This window comes from Mastigoproctus giganteus, chromosome 8 (assembly GCF_048544385.1).
Source record: "Mastigoproctus giganteus isolate SK-2022 chromosome 8, ASM4854438v1, whole genome shotgun sequence".
In the NCBI taxonomy this organism is placed as follows: Eukaryota; Metazoa; Arthropoda; class Arachnida; order Uropygi; family Thelyphonidae; genus Mastigoproctus; species Mastigoproctus giganteus.
Window position 1 is genome coordinate 87411789 of NC_143582.1, and position 19646 is coordinate 87431434.

Consider the following 19646-nt stretch of genomic DNA (forward strand, 5'->3'; position numbering starts at 1 on the left):
CACATCTATTCTACATCTATCCTTTCTTAATTTGAACTTATGTCCCCGTAGGTTCGTATTCTGAACAAGTGGGAGGATCCCATCAGAATTCAGCGTGCTCAACCCATTCAAGGCCTTATAGACCTCAATCAGATCACCGCGCAGGTGCCTAGTCTCCAGCCACTGCAATTTGCAGAACTTAAGCCTCTCTTGGTAAGAGGATCCCTTCATTCCCCTCACCAATCGTGTTGCTCTTCTCTGTACAGATTTACTTGAGCGTGTACAGAGAAGGGTAACAAGATTGGTGAGGGGAATGAAGGGATCCTCTTACCAAGAGAGGCTTAAGTTCTGCAAATTGCAGTGGCTGGAGACTAGGCACCTGTGCGGTGATCTGATTGAAGTATATAATGCCTTGAATGGGTTGAAATTTGCCTTTAGCCAGTGGGTGGTTAATTGCTGGAACAAACTTCCATCTGTCGTTATGGAAGTTGATAGGTTGAATAAATTTAAGGAGGAACTGGACAGGCATTTGGAGGGAATGATGTGATTTTTTTTTTTTTTTTTTTTGCCTGATGCTGCATAAGCTCATACACTTGCTTTCTTGCATCAAATGCCACTGCTACTACTACTATTAGACTTAGAAAAGAGATATAAAGATGTAGGAAGGTGATAGTAGGAGAGGTAGAGGAAGGAAATGCCGTAGAAGGAAGAAAGGGACAGTTGCTCCTTCAACTCACACTCAAAGCTCGTATATTCCTTGAATAGGCAACACTTCCCCAGTAGAGAAGACTGTTGTTACTTATTCGAGGAAACTCAGCTCCTTCAACTCACACTCAAAGCTCATATATTCCTCGAATAGGCAACTCTTCCCCAGTATAAGATTGTTGTTACCTATTCGAGGAAACTCAGTGGCCATCAGACCCCCACAGATGGCACCGTTTCAGGGCTATTTGGCCCCTCTTCAGTGGGTGATGCAATGATGGCAAAACAGTTATGAAGTATAACTCCACAATATGAGAGATGCTTGATGGTGTATCATGTATTTAGACTCTAAACATTTACGGCATAAGCCTCAAGCTATGGGAGAGTCTAGACTCTCCCATAGTTTAAGGGACTCCCCCATAGCTCTAAATATAGTGCAAGCGCATCAGAAATACATAGCTCTATCTGAATAAATCAGAATATTAGTAAAACGGCATCGTTTTAAGTTATTCTGATTTATTCAGATATAGCTATGTATTTCTGATGCACTTGCACTATATTTATACATAGTCTAGACTCTCCCATAGCTTGAGGCTTATGCCCTAAACGTTTTAGAGTCTAAATACATGATACACCATCAAGCATCTCTCATATTGTGGAGTTATACTTCAGAACTGTTTTGCCATCATTGCATCGCTCGGGTACCCACCCACCCACCGAAGAAGGGCCAAATAGCCCTGAAACGGCACCGGGGAAGCCTGATAATGTCCGGAGTTTCCAAGAATAGGTAACGACAGCCTTCTCCACTGGGGAAGCGTTGCCTATTCGAGGAATATATGAGCTTTGAGTGTGAGTTGAAGGAGCTGAGTTTCCTCGAATAGGTAACAACAGTCTTCTCTACTGGGGAAGCGTTGCCTATTCAAGGAATATATAACTTAAAACAATGCTATTTTACTAATATTCTGATTTATTCAAAAAAAAGCTATGTATTTCTGATGTGCTTGCACTATATTTATACATAGTCTAGACTCTCCCATAGCTTGAGGCTATGCCCTAAATGCTTTAGTGGCTAAACAGTTTATTTACATAATGCAGATTATAGCATTGATCATGAGGGGGCATTACATTCATGACTTTTTGCAGTCAGTGCTACTCATATGGAATGAATGCTGGTGAACCACATGGGAATCTTAGCAGATTACAGACAACAGATGATTACATATTTAATATATTAGTATTTTAAAATTTTAGAGTATTCATTATATGAAGAGCAGATAGGTTTATGCCCTTAAAAGGATTAAAAGAGTAGGACGCATCAGACACTGAGCTGACCAACCACTTGAGCCCATGCTCCAGATTCAGATAACACCAATACATCCTCAGCAACAGAGATCCTTGGTCCCACAGGAAGCAGCTATAGTTGGTGACTCAGTTGTCACAGAATGGGAAATATATTTTGCATAAAGAATAGGTCGAATAGAATCAGGGCATGTCTGCCAGAGGCTAAAGTAGATGATGTAAAGCAGCTATCATCTTTAAAGGGCAAAAAAAGGTGATATTGTTGTACATGTTGTACTAATGATATTAAGAGTAGAAGATCTGAGGATTTAATTATCAAGTGCAGAGTAATGTTGAGAAAAAGTTGAGTTAGGATCAAAATTGAAAGTGTCTGCAATTCTGCCCAGACATGATGGGAGGGGATCACATGATAATTCTGCCTAGACACGATAGGACAGGGTATATTGGTATTACTAGAGGCATATGATGCAAGAAAGCAACTTAAGCAGCATCAGCCAAAAAAAAAAAAAAAAAAAATTTCCACTTCACCCCTCCGTTCGTTCGAAATACCTGTCCAGCTGAGCCTTAAATTTATTTAGGCTATCAACTTCCACAACAAGGGATGCAAGTCTGTGCCACCAACCAACCCGCTGGCTAAAGGCAAATTTCCGCACATCTATCCTTCATCTGTCTTTCCTCAATTTGAATTTATGCCCTCTCAAGTGATTATTCTGAGCAAGAGGCAGAATCCCATCAGCATTGAGCATGCTCAAACCATTCAAGGCTTTGTACACCTCTATCAGATCACCTCGCCGGTGCCTAGTCTCCAGACACTGTAATTTGCAAAACTTAAGCCTTTCTTCGTAAGACCAACCCTTTGTTCCATTCACTAATCTTGTTCCCCTTCTCTGTACTCGTTCCAGCAGTTCTATATCCTTCTTGAAGGATATAGAGCATACAGTACTCAAGGTGTGGCCCAACAATTGCCTTATACAAGGGAATAATCACCTCCTTATCCCTGCTAGAAAAATTCCTGTATATCATTGATAAGACACCATGAGCTACTCTTGCAGCCCATTTGCACTGCTCAGAGAACTTCATATCTGCCTGCACAATTACCCCCAGGTCCTTTTCATTCTCTACCACTGTCAGTGTAGTACCACAGAGTTGGTACACTGCTCTGGGGTTGCTGTTTCCCATATGTAGTACTTTACATTTGTCAATGTTAAACTTCATTTGCCACCTCTCAGCCCATCTGCTCAACCTTTCCAGATCCTACTGCAGCAGCATAGTGTCCTTAAAAACCCTGCCAACCTTTGTATTGTCTGCAAACTTGGACATTAAGCTTGATATACCTTATAAATATTATTTATAAATACAGAAATCAATAATGGATCCAACACTGAACTCACTAATAACATTAGTCCGCGATGAGCAGTGTCCATTGATTACCACTCTCTGCCTTCTCCCGCTCAACCACCCCCTTTATTCATAGCAGCAATTTGCCTCCAGTGCCACATTGTTCCAATTTGTGCAGCAGTCTTCCATGTGCAACAGTTTTAAAAGCCTTTCTAAGATCCAAGTATATACTATCAAAGTTATTCCCTGCATCCAATTCTTTTGTGATTGCATCATAGTATCCAATCAGATTGGTCAGCCAAGACTTCCCCTTAACAAAACCATGCTGTGGCCAAGCTATAGCCGAAGACTTGTCTAGATGATCCTCCATTGCTTCTTTAACCAGTGCCTCCATTAATTTTCCTGGAACAGAAGTGAAACTTACAGGTCTATAATTACTTGTGTCAGCCTCTGATCCTCCTTTGTGAATTGGGGTCACATTTGCACATCTCCAGTCTATGGGTACCTCCCCTGAGTCCAAGGAAGCTCTCATAATTATGGCTAAGGGTTTGCTTACTTCCTTTGCTGCCTCCTTTAATATAACTGGATAGATTCCATCCACCCTAGGGGCCTTTCTAGTGTTTATCTTCAACAATTTCTCCTCCACTTTACTCTCAGTTATTACAAGATTATCTAGCTTACTGTCAGAGTTGAATACACCTCTGGCATTCCCCTTGCGGAATAACTCCTCATGTGTGAACGTTGATGCAAAATATTAGCATTAGTAGAGGCATTTGATGCAAGAAAGCAAGCTTATGCAGCATCAGCCAAAAAAAAAAAAAAAAAAAAAAACCCACTTCCACTTCACCCCTCTGTTCGTTCAAAATACCTGTCCAGCTGAGCCTTAAACTTATTTAGGCTATCAACCTCCACCACAAGGGATGGAAGTCTGTTCCACCAACCAACCACCCACTGGCTAAAGGCAAATTTCTGCATGTCTATCCTACATCTGTCTTTCCTCAATTTGAATTTATGCCCTCTCAGGTGATTTTTCTGAGCTAGAGGAAGAATCCCATCAGCATTGAGCATGGTTAAACCATTCAAGGCTTTATACACCTCTATCAGATCACCTCGCTGGTGCCTAGTCGCCAGACACTGTAATTTGCAAAACTTAAGCCTTTCTTCGTAAAAGCACCCCTTTGTTCCATTCACTAATCTTGTTGCCCTTCTCTGTACTCGTTCCAGCAGCTCTACATCCTTCTTGAAATGAGGCCTCCAGACCTGTATACAGTACTCTAGGTGTGGCCTGACCATTGCCTTATACAATGGAATAATCACCTCCTTATCCCTGCTGGAAAAATTCCTGTATATCATTGACAATACTCCATGAGCTACTCTTGCAGCCCGTCTGCACTGCTCAGAGAACTTCATATCTGCCTGCACAACCACCCCCAAGTCCCTTTCATTCTCTACCACTGTCAGTGTAGTACCACAGAGTTGATACGTTGCTCTGGGGTTGCTGTTTCCCATGTGTAGTACTTTACATTTGTCAATGTTAAACTTCATTTGCCACCTCTCAGCCCATCTGCTCAACCTTTCCAGATCCTGTTGCAGCAGCATAGTGTCAGTAGTGTCCTTGACAACCCTGCCAACCTTTGTATTGTCTGCAAACTTGGACATTAAGCTTGATATACCATCATCAATATCATTTATAAATACAGAAAACAATAATGGACCCAACACTGAGCCCTGAGGGACTCCACTAATAACATTAGTCCACGATGAGCAGTGTCCATTGATTACCACTCTCTGTCTTCTCCCCCTCAACCACCCCTTTATCCATAGCAGCAATTTGCCTCCAATGTCACACTGCTCCAATTTGTGTAGCAGTCTTCCATGTGCAACAGTATCAAAAGCCTTTCTAAGATCCAAGTATATAATATCAAAGTTATTCCCTGCATTCAGTTCTTTTGTGACTGAATCATAGTATCCAATCAAGTTGGTCAGGCAAGACTTCCCCTTAACAAAACCATGCTGTGGCCAAGCTATAGCCGAAGACTTGTCTAGATGATCCTCCATTGCTTCTTTAACCAGTGCCTCCATTAATTTTCCTGGAATTTTCCTTGTGAATTGAGGTCACATTTGCACATCTCCAGTCTATGGGTACCTCCCCTGAGTCCAAGGAAGCTCTCATAATTATGGCTAAGGGTTTGCTTACTTCCTTTGCTGCCTCCTTTAATATAACTGGATAGATCCCATCCACCCTAGGGGCCTTTCTAGTGTTTATCTTCAACAATTTCTCCTCCACTTTACTCTCAGTTATTACAAGATTATCTAGCTTACTGTCAGAGTTGAATACACCTCTGGCATTCCCCTTGCGGAATAACTCCTCATGTGTGAACGTTGATGCAAAATATTAGCATTAGCATTAGTAGAGGCATTTGATGCAAGAAAGCAAGCTTATGCAGCATCAGCAAAAAAAAAAAAAAAACCCACTTCCACTTCACCCCTCTGTTCGTTCAAAATACCTGTCCAGCTGAGCCTTAAACTTATTTAGGCTATCAACCTCCACCACAAGGGATGGAAGTCTGTTCCACCAACCAACCACCCACTGGCTAAAGGCAAATTTCCGCACGTCTATCCTACATCTGTCTTTCCTCAATTTGAATTTATGCCCTCTCAGGTGATTTTTCTGAGCTAGAGGAAGAATCCCATCAGCATTGAGCATGCTTAAACCATTCAAGGCTTTATACACCTCTATCAGGTCACCTCGCTGGTGCCTAGTCGCCAGACACTGTAATTTGCAAAACTTAAGCCTTTCTTCGTAAAAGCACCCCTTTGTTCCATTCACTAATCTTGTTGCCCTTCTCTGTACTCGTTCCAGCAGCTCTACATCCTTCTTGAAATGAGGCCTCCAGACCTGTATACAGTACTCTAGGTGTGGCCTGACCATTGCCTTATACAATGGAATAATCACCTCCTTATCCCTGCTGGAAAAATTCCTGTATATCATTGACAATACTCCATGAGCTACTCTTGCAGCCCGTCTGCACTGCTCAGAGAACTTCATATCTGCCTGCACAACCACCCCGAAGTCCCTTTCATTCTCTACCACTGTCAGTGTAGTACCACAGAGTTGATACGTTGCTCTGGGGTTGCTGTTTCCCATGTGTAGTACTTTACATTTGTCAATGTTAAACTTCATTTGCCACCTCTCAGCCCATCTGCTCAACCTTTCCAGATCCTGTTGCAGCAGCATAGTGTCAGTAGTGTCCTTGACAACCCTGCCAACCTTTGTATCGTCTGCAAACTTGGACATTAAGCTTGATATACCATCATCAATATCATTTATAAATACAGAAAACAATAATGGACCCAACACTGAGCCCTGAGGGACTCCACTAATAACATTAGTCCACGATGAGCAGTGTCCATTGATTACCACTCTCTGTCTTCTCCCCCTCAACCACCCTTTTATCCATAGCAGCAATTTGCCTCCAATGTCACACTGCTCCAATTTGTGTAGCAGTCTTCCATGTGCAACAGTATCAAAAGCCTTTCTAAGATCCAAGTATATAATATCAAAGTTATTCCCTGCATTCAGTTCTTTTGTGACTGAATCATAGTATCCAATCAAGTTGGTCAGGCAAGACTTCCCCTTAACAAAACCAAGCTGTGTCTGAGCTATAACTGAAGTCTTGTCTAAATGATCCTGCAGTGCTTCTTTAACCAGTGCCTCCATTAATTTTCCTGGAACAGAAGTTAAGGTCACAGGTCTATAATTACTTGTGTCAGCCTTTGATCCTCCTTTGTGAATTGGGGTCACATTTGCACATTTCCAGTCTATGGGTACCTCCCCTGAGTCCAAGGAAGCTCTCATAATTATGGCTAAGGGTTTGCTTACTTCCTTTGCTGCCTCCTTTAATATAACTGGATAGATCCCATCCACCCCGGGTGCCTTTCTTGTGTTTATCTTCAACAGTTTCTCCTCCACTTTACTCCCAGTTATTTCAAGATTCTGTAGCTTACTGCTAGAGTTGAATACACCTCTGGCATTTCCCTTGCTGAATAACTCCTCATGTGTGAATGTCGATGCAAAATATTCATTTAGTTTGTTAGCTACCTGAGCAGGATCATCAACAGTTGACCCATCAATATCAAGTGGACCAATCTGATTCATCCCCTTCCTTCTAGAGTTTACATAAGTGAAGAATTTGCTGTTTTTCTTTGCATCCCTTGCCAAGGATTTCTCGTAATCTGCCTTCGCCTACCTAACCTCCTTTGTAACTTGGTTGCATATCAACTTGTATCTATCATAGGCTTCTGTGTCATGTGTTAATTTGTAAGTATCCCATGCATTTTTCGTCTCTGCCATATGCCCCATTAGTTCATCTGACATCCATTTTGGCCTAAACTTTGAACAATATTTCTTAGTTGGTATGTAAAGCCTAGTAGCTTCCAAGATAAGTTCTTTGAATGCTTCCCATTTTGAATTTGCTGTTGGTAACATCATCAGTTGATCCCACTGTATAGAATTTAAATACTGTCTCAGTCCATCGTAGTTGCCTTTACGGAAGCAATAACCCTTCCCTTTACCCCTAATGGTAGTTACCTCTTTGAGTAAATCCCACTTCAGCACACTGTGATCACTGCCACCTAGTGGTTCATTTATCTGCAGATTCTTAATGCATGAAGAATCACTGCTGATAATCAAATCAAGAGTATTACTCCCTCTAGTTGCCTCCCGAACATGCTGATGTAGAAAACAATCATCCAATAAATCCACAAAAGCCTTGCTAGTGTGTGAGTTACCAACCTACAAATTCCAGTCAATATCTGGGAAATTAAAATCCCCCATTATAAGACTCTCTGATTTACTGGCCCACTCTGTTTCCCTGTACAGTTCCTTATTATACTCATCAGAGTCATTAGGCCTATAGCACACTCCTACTCTCAATTTTGATCTCCCAATGCTTATATCACACCAAACTGACTCAACACTGCACTGTCCAGCGATGTCGACTGGCTTCACTTCCTTGGTTTTTATGTGTTTCTTAACTAATAGCATAACCCCTCCCCCCTTCCTATCCTGTCTATCCTTTCTGTAGACGTTGTACTCCCCAAATTGCAGTTCTGCATCCCCTATATCTGTGTGACACCACGTCTCTGATATCCCAACAATATCTGCCTTTGATGTTTTGAGCAATACCTCAAATTCATCAAATTTATTTACTAAACTCCTAGCATTGGTGTATACGCAAGTATACCTGCACCTGTTTCTATTCTTAGCTACCCTAACACAACCCATGTGTTTACTTGTACCGCAATGGCTCCCAGCAGTCTCTGAAATACCATGCATCTTGTTTTTCAGGCTTCTGCTCATTCTAATAGAAGCAGTGCAAGAATCTCTTTCACCTCTGCCAGTGGCTACTGTCAATCTATTGGTCTTTGTCTCCCCTCAAGCTAGCAGTTTTCCGACCCACCTAACACTGCCTCGATAGCATCAGCAAATATTCTTGCACCCTTTCTATTTAAGTGTATCCCATCCCTGTAGAAGCAATCTCTCCTGTTAACAAGTACAGTCCAGGCTGAAAAAAATTCTACCCCTTGAGCCTTGCACAATCTTTCCAGGGCCGAATTGATCGACAAGGCTCTCATCATATACTCCCTCCTATCGTGTCTGGGCAGAATTGCAGACACTTTCAAATTCAACCCTAATTCTCGGCTTTTGTTCAGCAGTGACCTGTACTTGTTAAGTAATTCTGCCGGTCTCCTACTCTTAATATTATTAGTGCCAACGTGTACAACTATATCACCTTTTGTGCCCTTAAAAGATGATATTCGCTCTACAACGTCATCAAACCTTTGCCCCTGGCAGACATACCCTGGTCCTGTTCCACCTATCTTTTTTACAAAGCATGTTCCCCGTTTCCCTGACAATAGAGTCACCAACACTTGGGCATTGCCTCGCGATGCCCAAGTGCAACCTCTGGCGTTGATGTGGGCAGCTGAGAGCTTGATGGGCCCCTCAATTTAGTTTCTTCGAGGGCATCCACCCTGTCCTTCAAGCTCTCATATAGGCCCACAAGAACGCCGAGTTGTTGCCTGATATTGATACACTCCTTGCATCGCGTACACACAAAGACATCCCCCATGGCAGTATCATGTCCCGTACCCGATTGCTCTGCAAACATCAAGCAAACAGTGTGTTTTATAAGGCTGTGAGTCAGAGGACAACTGCCCCCCTCAGTTCTGCTCTGAGCCACAGCACTTCCATTAGCTTGAGCCTTTTGCTTTGCTGCTCTGGTCTGAGTCATGATTCTATTAATTTATTAATTAATTATAATTAATTATCTTATGTTATTAATTATGTTAAATATAATTAATTATATTACGTTTGTAATCTAAGTCGTTATATGTATTTATTTAAACGTACAATTCAACTGCTAACGAAGTTCAACTAACGCTATCTAGTACGGTATATAACTATCGTATCACAATGGCGGGAAATATACGAACGGTAGCGGAGTTGAAACACGTGGAAACCCTTACCGATACTTTTATGCAATTACAAGGCCGAGTAAAGAATAAATACACCAAATTAATCAGAAAATCACAAAATAATGTTATACTACTAAATTTAAATCAAAAGTTTTAGAAAAACAATAATTTCAAATCAATAAATAAGAAAAATCCACTTAGCGGCTTTGAACACGACCGTCTCTAGTAGCCTCGTAAGCAGACTGATTTAGTATTCATTTAATGAATATTCACAGAATATTCATTTAGTTTGTTAGCTACCTGAGCAGGATCATCAACAGTTGAACCATCGATATCAAGTGGACCAATCTGATTCATCCCCTTCCGTCTAGAGTTTACATAAGTAAAGAACTCTGCTGTTTTCTTTACGTCCTTTGCCAAAGATTTCTCGTAATCTGCCTTTGCCTGCCTAACCTCCTTTGTAACTTGGTTACAGATCAATTTATATCTATCATAGGCTTTTGTGTCACATGTTAATTTATATGTATCCCATGCATTTTTCTTCTCTGCCATATGTCTCATTAGTTCATCTGACATCCATTTAGGCCTAAACATTGAACAATATTTCTTAGTTGGTATGTAAAGCCTAGTAGCTTCCAAGATAAGTTCTTTGAATGCTTCCCAATTTGAATTTGCTGTTGGTAACATCATCAGTTGGTCCCACTGTATAGAATTGAAATACTGTCTCAGACCATCGTATTCGCCTTTACGAAAGCAATAACCCTTCCCTTTACCCCTGATGGTAGTTACCTCTTTGAGTAAATCCCACTTCAGCACACTATGATCACTGCCACCTAGTGGTTCCTTTATCTGCAGATTCTTAATGCATGAAGAATCACTACTGATAATCAAATCAAGAGTATTACTCCCTCTAGTTGCCTCCCGAACATGCTGATGTAGAAAACAATCATCCAATAAATCCACTAAAGCCTTGCTAATGTGTGAGTGACCAACCCACAAATTCCAGTCAATATCTGGGAAATTAAAATCCCCCATTATAAGACTCTCTGATTTACTGGCCCACTCTATTTCCCTGTACGGTTTCTTATTATACTCATCAGAGTCATTAGGCCTATAGCACACTCCTACTCTCAATTTTGATCTTCCAATGCTTATGTCACACCAAACCAACTCAACACTGCACTGTCCAGCAATGTCGACTGGCTTCACTTCCTTGGATTTTGTGTTTCTTAACTAATAGCATGACCCCCTCCTCCTTTCCTATCCTGCCTGTGCTTTCTGTAGACGTTGTACCCTCCAAATTCCGGTTCTGCATTCCTTATATCTGTGTGACACCACATCTCGGTGCCTCCGTAGCCAGGTGGGCAGGAGCAGCAGTGTGTAGCACACGCTTCTTGATTAGACCGGGTTCGAGCCCGTGACCACCAAATACGGAGGATGCGGAAAGGTCATGTAATGACCACCGCCATATCCCGGAGCAATATGGCCTTAGTTGCTAATGCTCACAAAAACCAAATAACAAACATTTTTCATGGATACAGGGTATACGCTTTTTTTCTAGAGTAAATTTTTAAAATACTTATATTCGAAGAAAATGTACAGAAAGCAGATTGGAGACCATAATGAAATAGATCCTAATTTTTCAAGGTCTCAAACTCTTCTGCTTACATTCACATAAGCAATTCACTCATCAGAATTAAAAAACCAAAATCAGTAATCAGTATGGACAGCGGTTGTCTACTTAGTGAAAGCTGAACCCACATATTTTTGATTGCACTGAAGGTGAATTCTCCTATTATGTTGGGAAAAAAACTTTCAAGCATTAAAAACAAAAATCTAGGTACTAATGTTAAAGTAGAAAATAAGTTGGATGTACTGTACCATATTTATGAATATGTGGTATTTCTTATAAATAAAATATACTTCCAGTGATACGCTGGGAAAATTTTTTTTACTTTTCAAGTACACATAATTATTTATTCATTATCAATTTTAAATTCAATATTTAAGTAAAATAAAGCAAAAATTACTACTTCCACTTATTATATAAGTGCAACGAATTGTAGCAGAACTTATTTGAACGATTCTTTTTAAGTAATTTTCAGTGATATTCATTATAATAAAATTTTGGTACAAAAAAATGATTTGTGCACTCACTTAAAGGGAAACAGGATTTTTCTATACTTGTAGATTATATGGTTCTTTAAATCAGAAAAATAAAAAAATATAGGAAATGTGTTTTTCTCCCCCACAGTCTGCTGTAGATCTTGCCATGAACCAGAACTTTGCTAGGATGTTTCTTCCAGTTGTTTCACAGGTGAACCCTTATCTAGTTTTAACCGTGACACGAGAAAATATTGTTCAGGACACTATTTCGCAATTGGGAAATTATGATGCATCTGATTTTAAGAAACCATTAAAGGTAACTACTTCTTTCCTGCAGTTGATTTCTCTAAAGTAATCTATGTACAAAGTGTGATCAACAAATTCTAATCTGAATATATATATAAGTAGCTAATATCGCAGCATAATTCCTTTGAAAATGGTTTCTCAAGTCCCCCCCCCCAAAAAAAAAAACTATTCATTTGTAACATGCATCGGATCACTTTTAAACTGAAATTTTTGTCCATGCAAGTGATCCCTTAATCAAGGATATAAATAAAATTTATTGGGAATCAGACCTGATGAAGAGTAGGAATGGCCAGTGATTTCAGATCCAGCTACATGAATGGCAACTATTGCATCATCATATGAGATTTGTGAAACCTGGTACGTTGTCTTGCTGGACCAACAAATGGTGACGCAACAATTTCCCCTCATTTTAACTTCAGCATGCAACTTCTGGACTAGATGTGCATAATAACTGCCTGATATTGTCTGTCCATGTTTCAAATAGTCAAATCAGTAAACTTCTCTCACCATTCCAAAATAGAGGCCAGCATGTTTGGAAGGGGAGAAGAACCAAGGTGTGTCTACTGTTTTCATTGTTCTTTTTCTCAGTGATTAAATTGACGAACCCAATTCTCATTCATAAAGCTATTCATCTATAGTAACAAATAGTCTGCAAAAAAAAGTGTCAATATTCCATTGAACTCTGTTAGATGTGCCTTTGATGAGTTCATCCTTCACTCCGGATCAGTTGTCTTACTGATTCAGTTGCACTTACTGATTCAGTCGATTCCGGTTATTTGGGACACATCGGGACTAGTGCATTTTGGCCCGATTAAGCAGCTGCCCCAATTATCCGAAGTTCACGTAAATAGTTAAAAATACAATGGACCCCCGCTTTAGAATTGGTTCACTGTACAATCAAATCACGTTATGATGGACTTACCATAGTAAAGTACCATTCAGTATATGTGTAGTAAGCACCGGTCATTCTGATCACGTTTGTGAATCGAATTTTAATTCTATTAAACAGTGATTCTAATTAGCGAAAATAGGAGGAATATTATCCACAGGCAATAAAAGTAAAGATATATTAAGCACAAATTTACCTTTTATTACCTTACCAATTAAAAAATTAAATGATATGTGAAAATCAGAAGAATATATGTGATAATCATCATAATTAATACATACTGTAATATGTACATACTAACTAGTTGACATTTCTGTTCACTGACATTTGTGGGTGGGGGTTAAAATTTAAAACAGTAAAAAGATAAGCAATCAATAACAAAGAACATGGCAGACACAAACTGCAAGTAACACGATATGTGCAAGTGAGAATGGAGTAGCAAGTTACGAAGCTTTAAAAATAGGAATGAAGAGAAGATTCTGAAATTAAATTTTTTTATTAGATTGAAGATTTCATGGAAGTGTAAACACATTTCACCATAATAACCCACAGAATTCCAGCTGTCGGTATTATCACAAATTTGATAAGATCTAGTTTACTATCTGTTTATGATAGATTGCACAAACAGAAAAGCCCAATAAATAGGTAACTGCTTATTGTTTTATATCCAGAAATCTGACTGAAGCAGGTGGTACGGTTGGAGACAATCGTAGGGTGATCTCTGGTGCTACGGTCTTCTGCCCCGATTAAACGGCATGTTGTCCCAATTAAGCGAAGTAAACCCTGGCTATTTTCTCAATTGGGTTCTGTTTTTTAAGATTTGTCCCAAATAAATGGCTGCTGCAATTAATCGGTGGCCCAAATAACCGAAATCCACAGTATAACTTTTTTCATACTTAATTTTTTTTATCAATACAGACTACACCATTTCCATAAATGGTCCTTGTGGTCTTAAAAATATTTGATATAATGATCTATCAGTCATTCATCACTGTATTGTGGATTTAATTGATTAATTCTTAACTAGCGAGCATTTTTGATTTGTCATTTACATATTCATCTTCCTCAAGGCTGCCCACTAATTTTAAACTCTCTGTCTGTTTCTGAACTATGGCATATGACGGTGCATCACTGAAAGTATCGACTCTGTCTCTGTGGATCTCGCTTTGGGTTAAGTTTTTCTTTTGAAAATATTTGTTGACTGCAGCTTATTTGGCGCTCCACTTTTCAGCAGTCAGCACACTTGATAATTATAATTATCTGTAAAAAATAAAAACTAAATTAGAATCACACTCAACTTTAGTCAAAATTCTGTAAGTAGTTTTATTTTATATGCGCTCTCTTTGACATTCAGTTATAATATTTTCAATGTTAGGATTAGGTCTTTTTGATCACCCTTTGTATTCAGTATATCTATAATTATGATAAAGGGTCCTTTATTTATGCAGCTTATCTGCACTCTCAGTTTTTGTCAGTCTCATGTTAATTTTGCATTTCTTGTTTTGAAAAAAAATGCGAAATTAACATGAAATGAAAAACAATGTCTTGGGTTGCAATTTCATCCTTCATTGACTGGCTGGCCTCCGTAGCCGAGTGGGCAGGAGCGGGAGTGCAGTAGCACACACTCTTTGAGTAGACCTGGGTTCAAGCCCCTGACTGCTGAATACGGTCGATCTGCCAACCCGCACTGGACCAGTGTGGCAGATTATGGTCCATTTCCCTCAGCATGAATTGTTGAGGAGGCTTCCACCCTGCAGTGGGTTGATAATGGCTGCAACTTTACTTTTTTTTTTACCTTCATTGACTAGAATCACCAAAAATTGGAAGGAATGATGGCGATCATTAGTGGAATGATGATTTGTTTTAGCTAAATTTAATAAACTTTATAAATTATGGTAACAACAATTTTTAAGTGTTTTTTTTTCTTTTTTTCTAGCAGCTTTAATTACTTCTCAAAAAATTCTAGAGAATCTAGCTTCAGTAGCATCAAAGCTCATGGAGGTTCTCACTCATTTACTGTATGGTGAACACCCATTGGAGGAGATTGGGAGTGGGGAGCAACACCTGAGAACTTGAGTTAGAAGAATGTGTACTGAACCAGATTGAGGAGAATCCTTGAACTTGCACAAGAAAGCTAGTAAGAGAAGTCACTCCATCATTGAAAGCAGCTCTCTTGCTAGTTGTTGAAACTCATTTTGTCTTGAATACATAACAAACACACTAATTAACAATTCAGCAGAGATTCTGCATAAGTTGAAGCAGATTAAGAAAACTTAGAATTTGAGAAACACTTAGTGTAACCTTAATGTGAACCCTTTGTTTGCTAACTTTGCTCTTGAGATTATAGCAGCTTGGCAACTAAATCTACAAAAAAAAAAAAAAAAAACTGCTTTCAAGGGAACATCCATCTCACATATCTTCAAACAGGCCTACGGGGCTGGGAAATTCCATACTGCAATAATTAAAGACAAACACCAGCCAAGTAATAAAAAATTTTTACTATAAAAATAATGTGATACACTATCGGAAGACTAAAATATTACAATAAATTACGATAAAATAAACTACGATAAAACGTTAAAAATACCGAAGCAATAAAATTATCTAAAATAAACTGGATTAAAAGCGATAAAACCTGAAGCTTTCGGAGACTGTTCTCTCCTTCTTCAACAGTATTTTTATGCTTCAGTATTTTTAATGTTTTATCGTAGTTTATTTTATCGTAATTTATTGTAATATTTTAGTCTTCCGAAAGTGTATCACATTATTTTTATAGTAAAAATTTTTTATTCCTTGGCTGGTGTTTGTCTTTAATTATTGCAGTATCCATCTCACAGCCCTATCTAAAATCATGATGTTGTTGATTATTGTTTTTCAACCTGTTGTATCATGAAATAATTTCAGGTTGGTTCTTAAAATTTTTAAGATTTCTTAAAAATATTTTAGTATATACTTTAACAGTTTGCATATAATTATGAGGTGTGATCAAAAAGTTTGAGGATTTATTTTGTATCTTGAAATTGTGGCATCATAGTGAGTTTCACTTGTTATAGCATATTCAGTGACTAATCTAGACATAGTAATGTACAAATCACATGTTTATATGTACTCATTCTGAAATAGCATGCATTCCCATAGAAGTTGTTTTATATGTTTTATTGCATTTTAAAAAAAGTGATTTTATTAAGCAGGGTTCGCCTTCAATTTCATTGGACAACCAACCATCTTCAATATCGGTTGATGGCAATTCTCACTCTGGCCACCCTTTGACTTCAAAAACAAATGATTCACTTACTCTTTTTTTTTTTTTTTTTATTAGGAGCAATTGACATTTCGCTATCCATGAAGTTGCTAATAAAATTATATTCCTTATGGAAATGTCAATCAATTTTAATATAAGATATGGAAATGTGATGTGTTTTAACCAATTTTGTCCTTGTATTCTCACTGTGAACACTGAGTACTGAGAGATCTTGCACATTAGGGTCTTTGTTAATTGCTGCTGCTGCTGCCGCAAACACTTGGTTTCTTCCATTATTATTGGTTGTTGTTATTTGGTTTTTAGGAGCATTAGCAACTAAGGCCATATTGCTCTGGTGATATGCGGTGGTCATTCCCTGACCTTTCCACATCCTCCGTATTTGGTGGTCACGGGCTCGAACCCCTGTCTAATCAAGAAACGTGTGTTATGCACTGCTGCTCTTGCCCATCTGGCTACGGAGGCACCCCATTATTATTGGTGACAAATCCCAAATGCATGCACTATGATCCAGAAACAAAGCCCAGTCTGCTCAGTAGAGATCAATAATTATGCTTATTGTATTTTTTGACTCTTAAGGCATCAGTCATTATGAATTTGTCTCACATGATCAAATAGTGAACTAGGAATACTAGAAAATATTTTTGTGGTGATTACTTGATACAGTTTGTTGATTGAAAACAGCTGGAAGATTCAAGGAATGTTTCTTGAATTGGTGCTTGTATCATAAGAGTCCTTGCATACTCTGCTTTCTATTCAAGAATTTCTTGCAAATGCACTCAGTCAGTGTGGTCTTCCATTTGTCATACTTACTGGATTTGGTTCCCTGGGAGTTTTTTATTTCCTGAGCTAACCCCTTGAATGGTAACAAAATTCAACACACAACTATTAGCAATTTCAAAAGTCAAGGACCCTACTTTTGAATCTCCATCAAAACTACTTGGAAACCCGTTTCTTGAAAATGGAAACTAATTTGATAGAGAATTGTGAGAGTAATCCAAATCATTGGTAATATCTCTCTCTCTCTCTCTCTCTCTCTCTCTCTCTCTCTCTCTCTCTCTCTCTCTCTCTCTCTCTCTCTCTCTCTCTCACACACACACACACACACACACACTATAATTCTGAAAGTTCTGGTCAGTGTTGGGAAGTATGTTCTACTCACCAAATTAACAAAGTTCTTATCAACATAGATCTAGAAATGCTTCTTTGTCAAGTTACAGGCATGTTGCTACTACTTGTGGCAGTATTGTTAGCAGTTCTTGTGCTGTTCAGCCGATCTCATTACAGATTGTTGTGAACATGGATCTTTATTCATATTCTGGGAGCATACCCAGGATTTGAATATTCTGGGTATGCTCCCAGATATCTATCAAGATATGCCTGGCTTTATTGCTGCTACCTTTTACATGATCTTACACAGAATGATGGTGTTCTGAGAGGCAAACATTTGAGTTTCTCTTTGCCTTCCTCCCCTTTTCCAAATGCAGAGGAGGAATTGGGGGAAAAGAGAGCCACCTAGGAATCTGAGTAAGAAGAAGGCGTTTTGAATCAGATTAAGGAGAATCCGTGAACTAGCACAAGAAGATTCATAACAAAATTCATTGTTTTTCAGGTAGTGCTCTGGTGGATTCTTCATGAGCAGCACCTGCATCCGTAACATCTGCAGCAAGTGCAGGCTCTTTCGCCAAACATTTTTCCAGCACACATTGCATTCTGTTAGTGATGTATATAACTGTTTAACCTTCGTGTCATTTCATTGGCTCTCTTTGCAAATGAGACACATTATTAGTAGGAATAGCATTGCTAATTTGCATAATCTCTTGTGGGCAGAGGAAAATCTTCATGAGTTTATTCCTTCTTGTCATCAGTAATAGTTTTCCATCAAACTGTTACTGATGACTAGGCTAAATGTTTTTGGACCAAGTTATCATTAGTAACTATTTGATTGGATCCCACATACTTCCACGTAGACTTTATTATTATTATTATTATTATTATTAGCCATATGGTACAAGGAAGCCTGAGGCTTATGCTGCACCAGCCAAAAAAAAAAAAAAAAATCCTGAGTTACCCGCTGAGAAAGAAAGAAGAGAGAGGAGGAGAAAGAGAGAGAGAGAGAGAGAGAGAGAGAGAGAAAGGGAGAGAGAGAGAGAGAAGTACAAAGGAATCACCAAGAAAGAGAAGAATGATGATATCCAGCTCAGGACCCTGGGTTTGCCAAGCCCATACTCACCAGATGTGAGTCCCCGGGGAAACTTTGTGGCAACGTTTACAGAAAATTTTCTGAAAAAGAAGTAACTACGACCTTTATTTTTAATCTTTTCTGAACAAACTATGAAAAATCTATTTTTTTATTAAAAACTTATTTTTAGCTAATTTTTGAAATTGAAACTCCTTTTGGCAATTTAAATGCAAATTCAAAAAACACGCACTTCAACGCATGCATGCATTTGGACACCAGCCTATTAATAATAAAAATGCTACTATGAAACATGAAGTGCATTAACAGTTTAATTACAAATTATGCTTCAATGTCACAAAACCAGAGAAGAAAAGCATGCATCAAAAAAGTCATCTCACTGTCAATAATTGTATGTGACAGATGCCACTCAACATGTGTGTATAATTAGATTTAACTCGATGTCTGAATTTTTCCTAATTGTGTTATAATTAGCAGCAACTTATGGAGTTTTCAGTGGAGAAATCAAAGAAAACCTTTTCAAAAATAGCTATTATGAGTTTCAGCTGTTTGGGGGAGTTGATAGAGCATGCATTGCTGAAAGATTGTCTGGAGTCTCATCGACCCTGTGCTACATGCTTGGAGTTAAAATTACTTTTGTAAGTTGCATAAACTGCTATTATGCTCTCTTTTGGATAGGTCAGGGTGAGCTACCATGCTCACTACTTTTGAATGCCATTTAGTTTTACATGCAAGAACACTTAAAATCTCTAATCTGTTCATTTCTGATTAGTAACAAAGTCTTTCTGAGCATATAGTAATTTTCTTTCACACAGTAATACAGACAAAGGTGCCTGTATTGCTGACCAAGGAGGCCCTTTTGAACATGTGATGCATAACATTTTCACTAATTTTACTGTAGTGTTTTTTGGAATCATCACCAAAAAGTAAAAACAACTATAACTGACCAGTTATAGTTGTTTTTACTTTTCAGACTTGTTTTTTTTTTTTTTTTAATCTTTTTGGTGAACAGAATTTACTCCTCAGTTTTAGGCCCAGACCTATCAGAATCAAACTGTGTATACTCGTATTGGACTTGAATATTTGTT

The 19646-nt window shown here is 38.7% G+C and overlaps 1 protein-coding gene across 1 annotated transcript in view; it reads left to right on the forward strand.

Moving 5' to 3' along the window:
* Herc4 (HECT and RLD domain containing E3 ubiquitin ligase 4) overlaps positions 1-19646 on the forward strand; it is a 768218-nt gene that overhangs the window by 452605 nt on the left and 295967 nt on the right. Inside the window, exon 18 of the mRNA XM_090378812.1 lies at positions 12053-12220. Coding sequence (XP_090234938.1) covers positions 12053-12220 — 168 coding nt within the window. The remainder of the gene's footprint in view (positions 1-12052; positions 12221-19646) is intronic.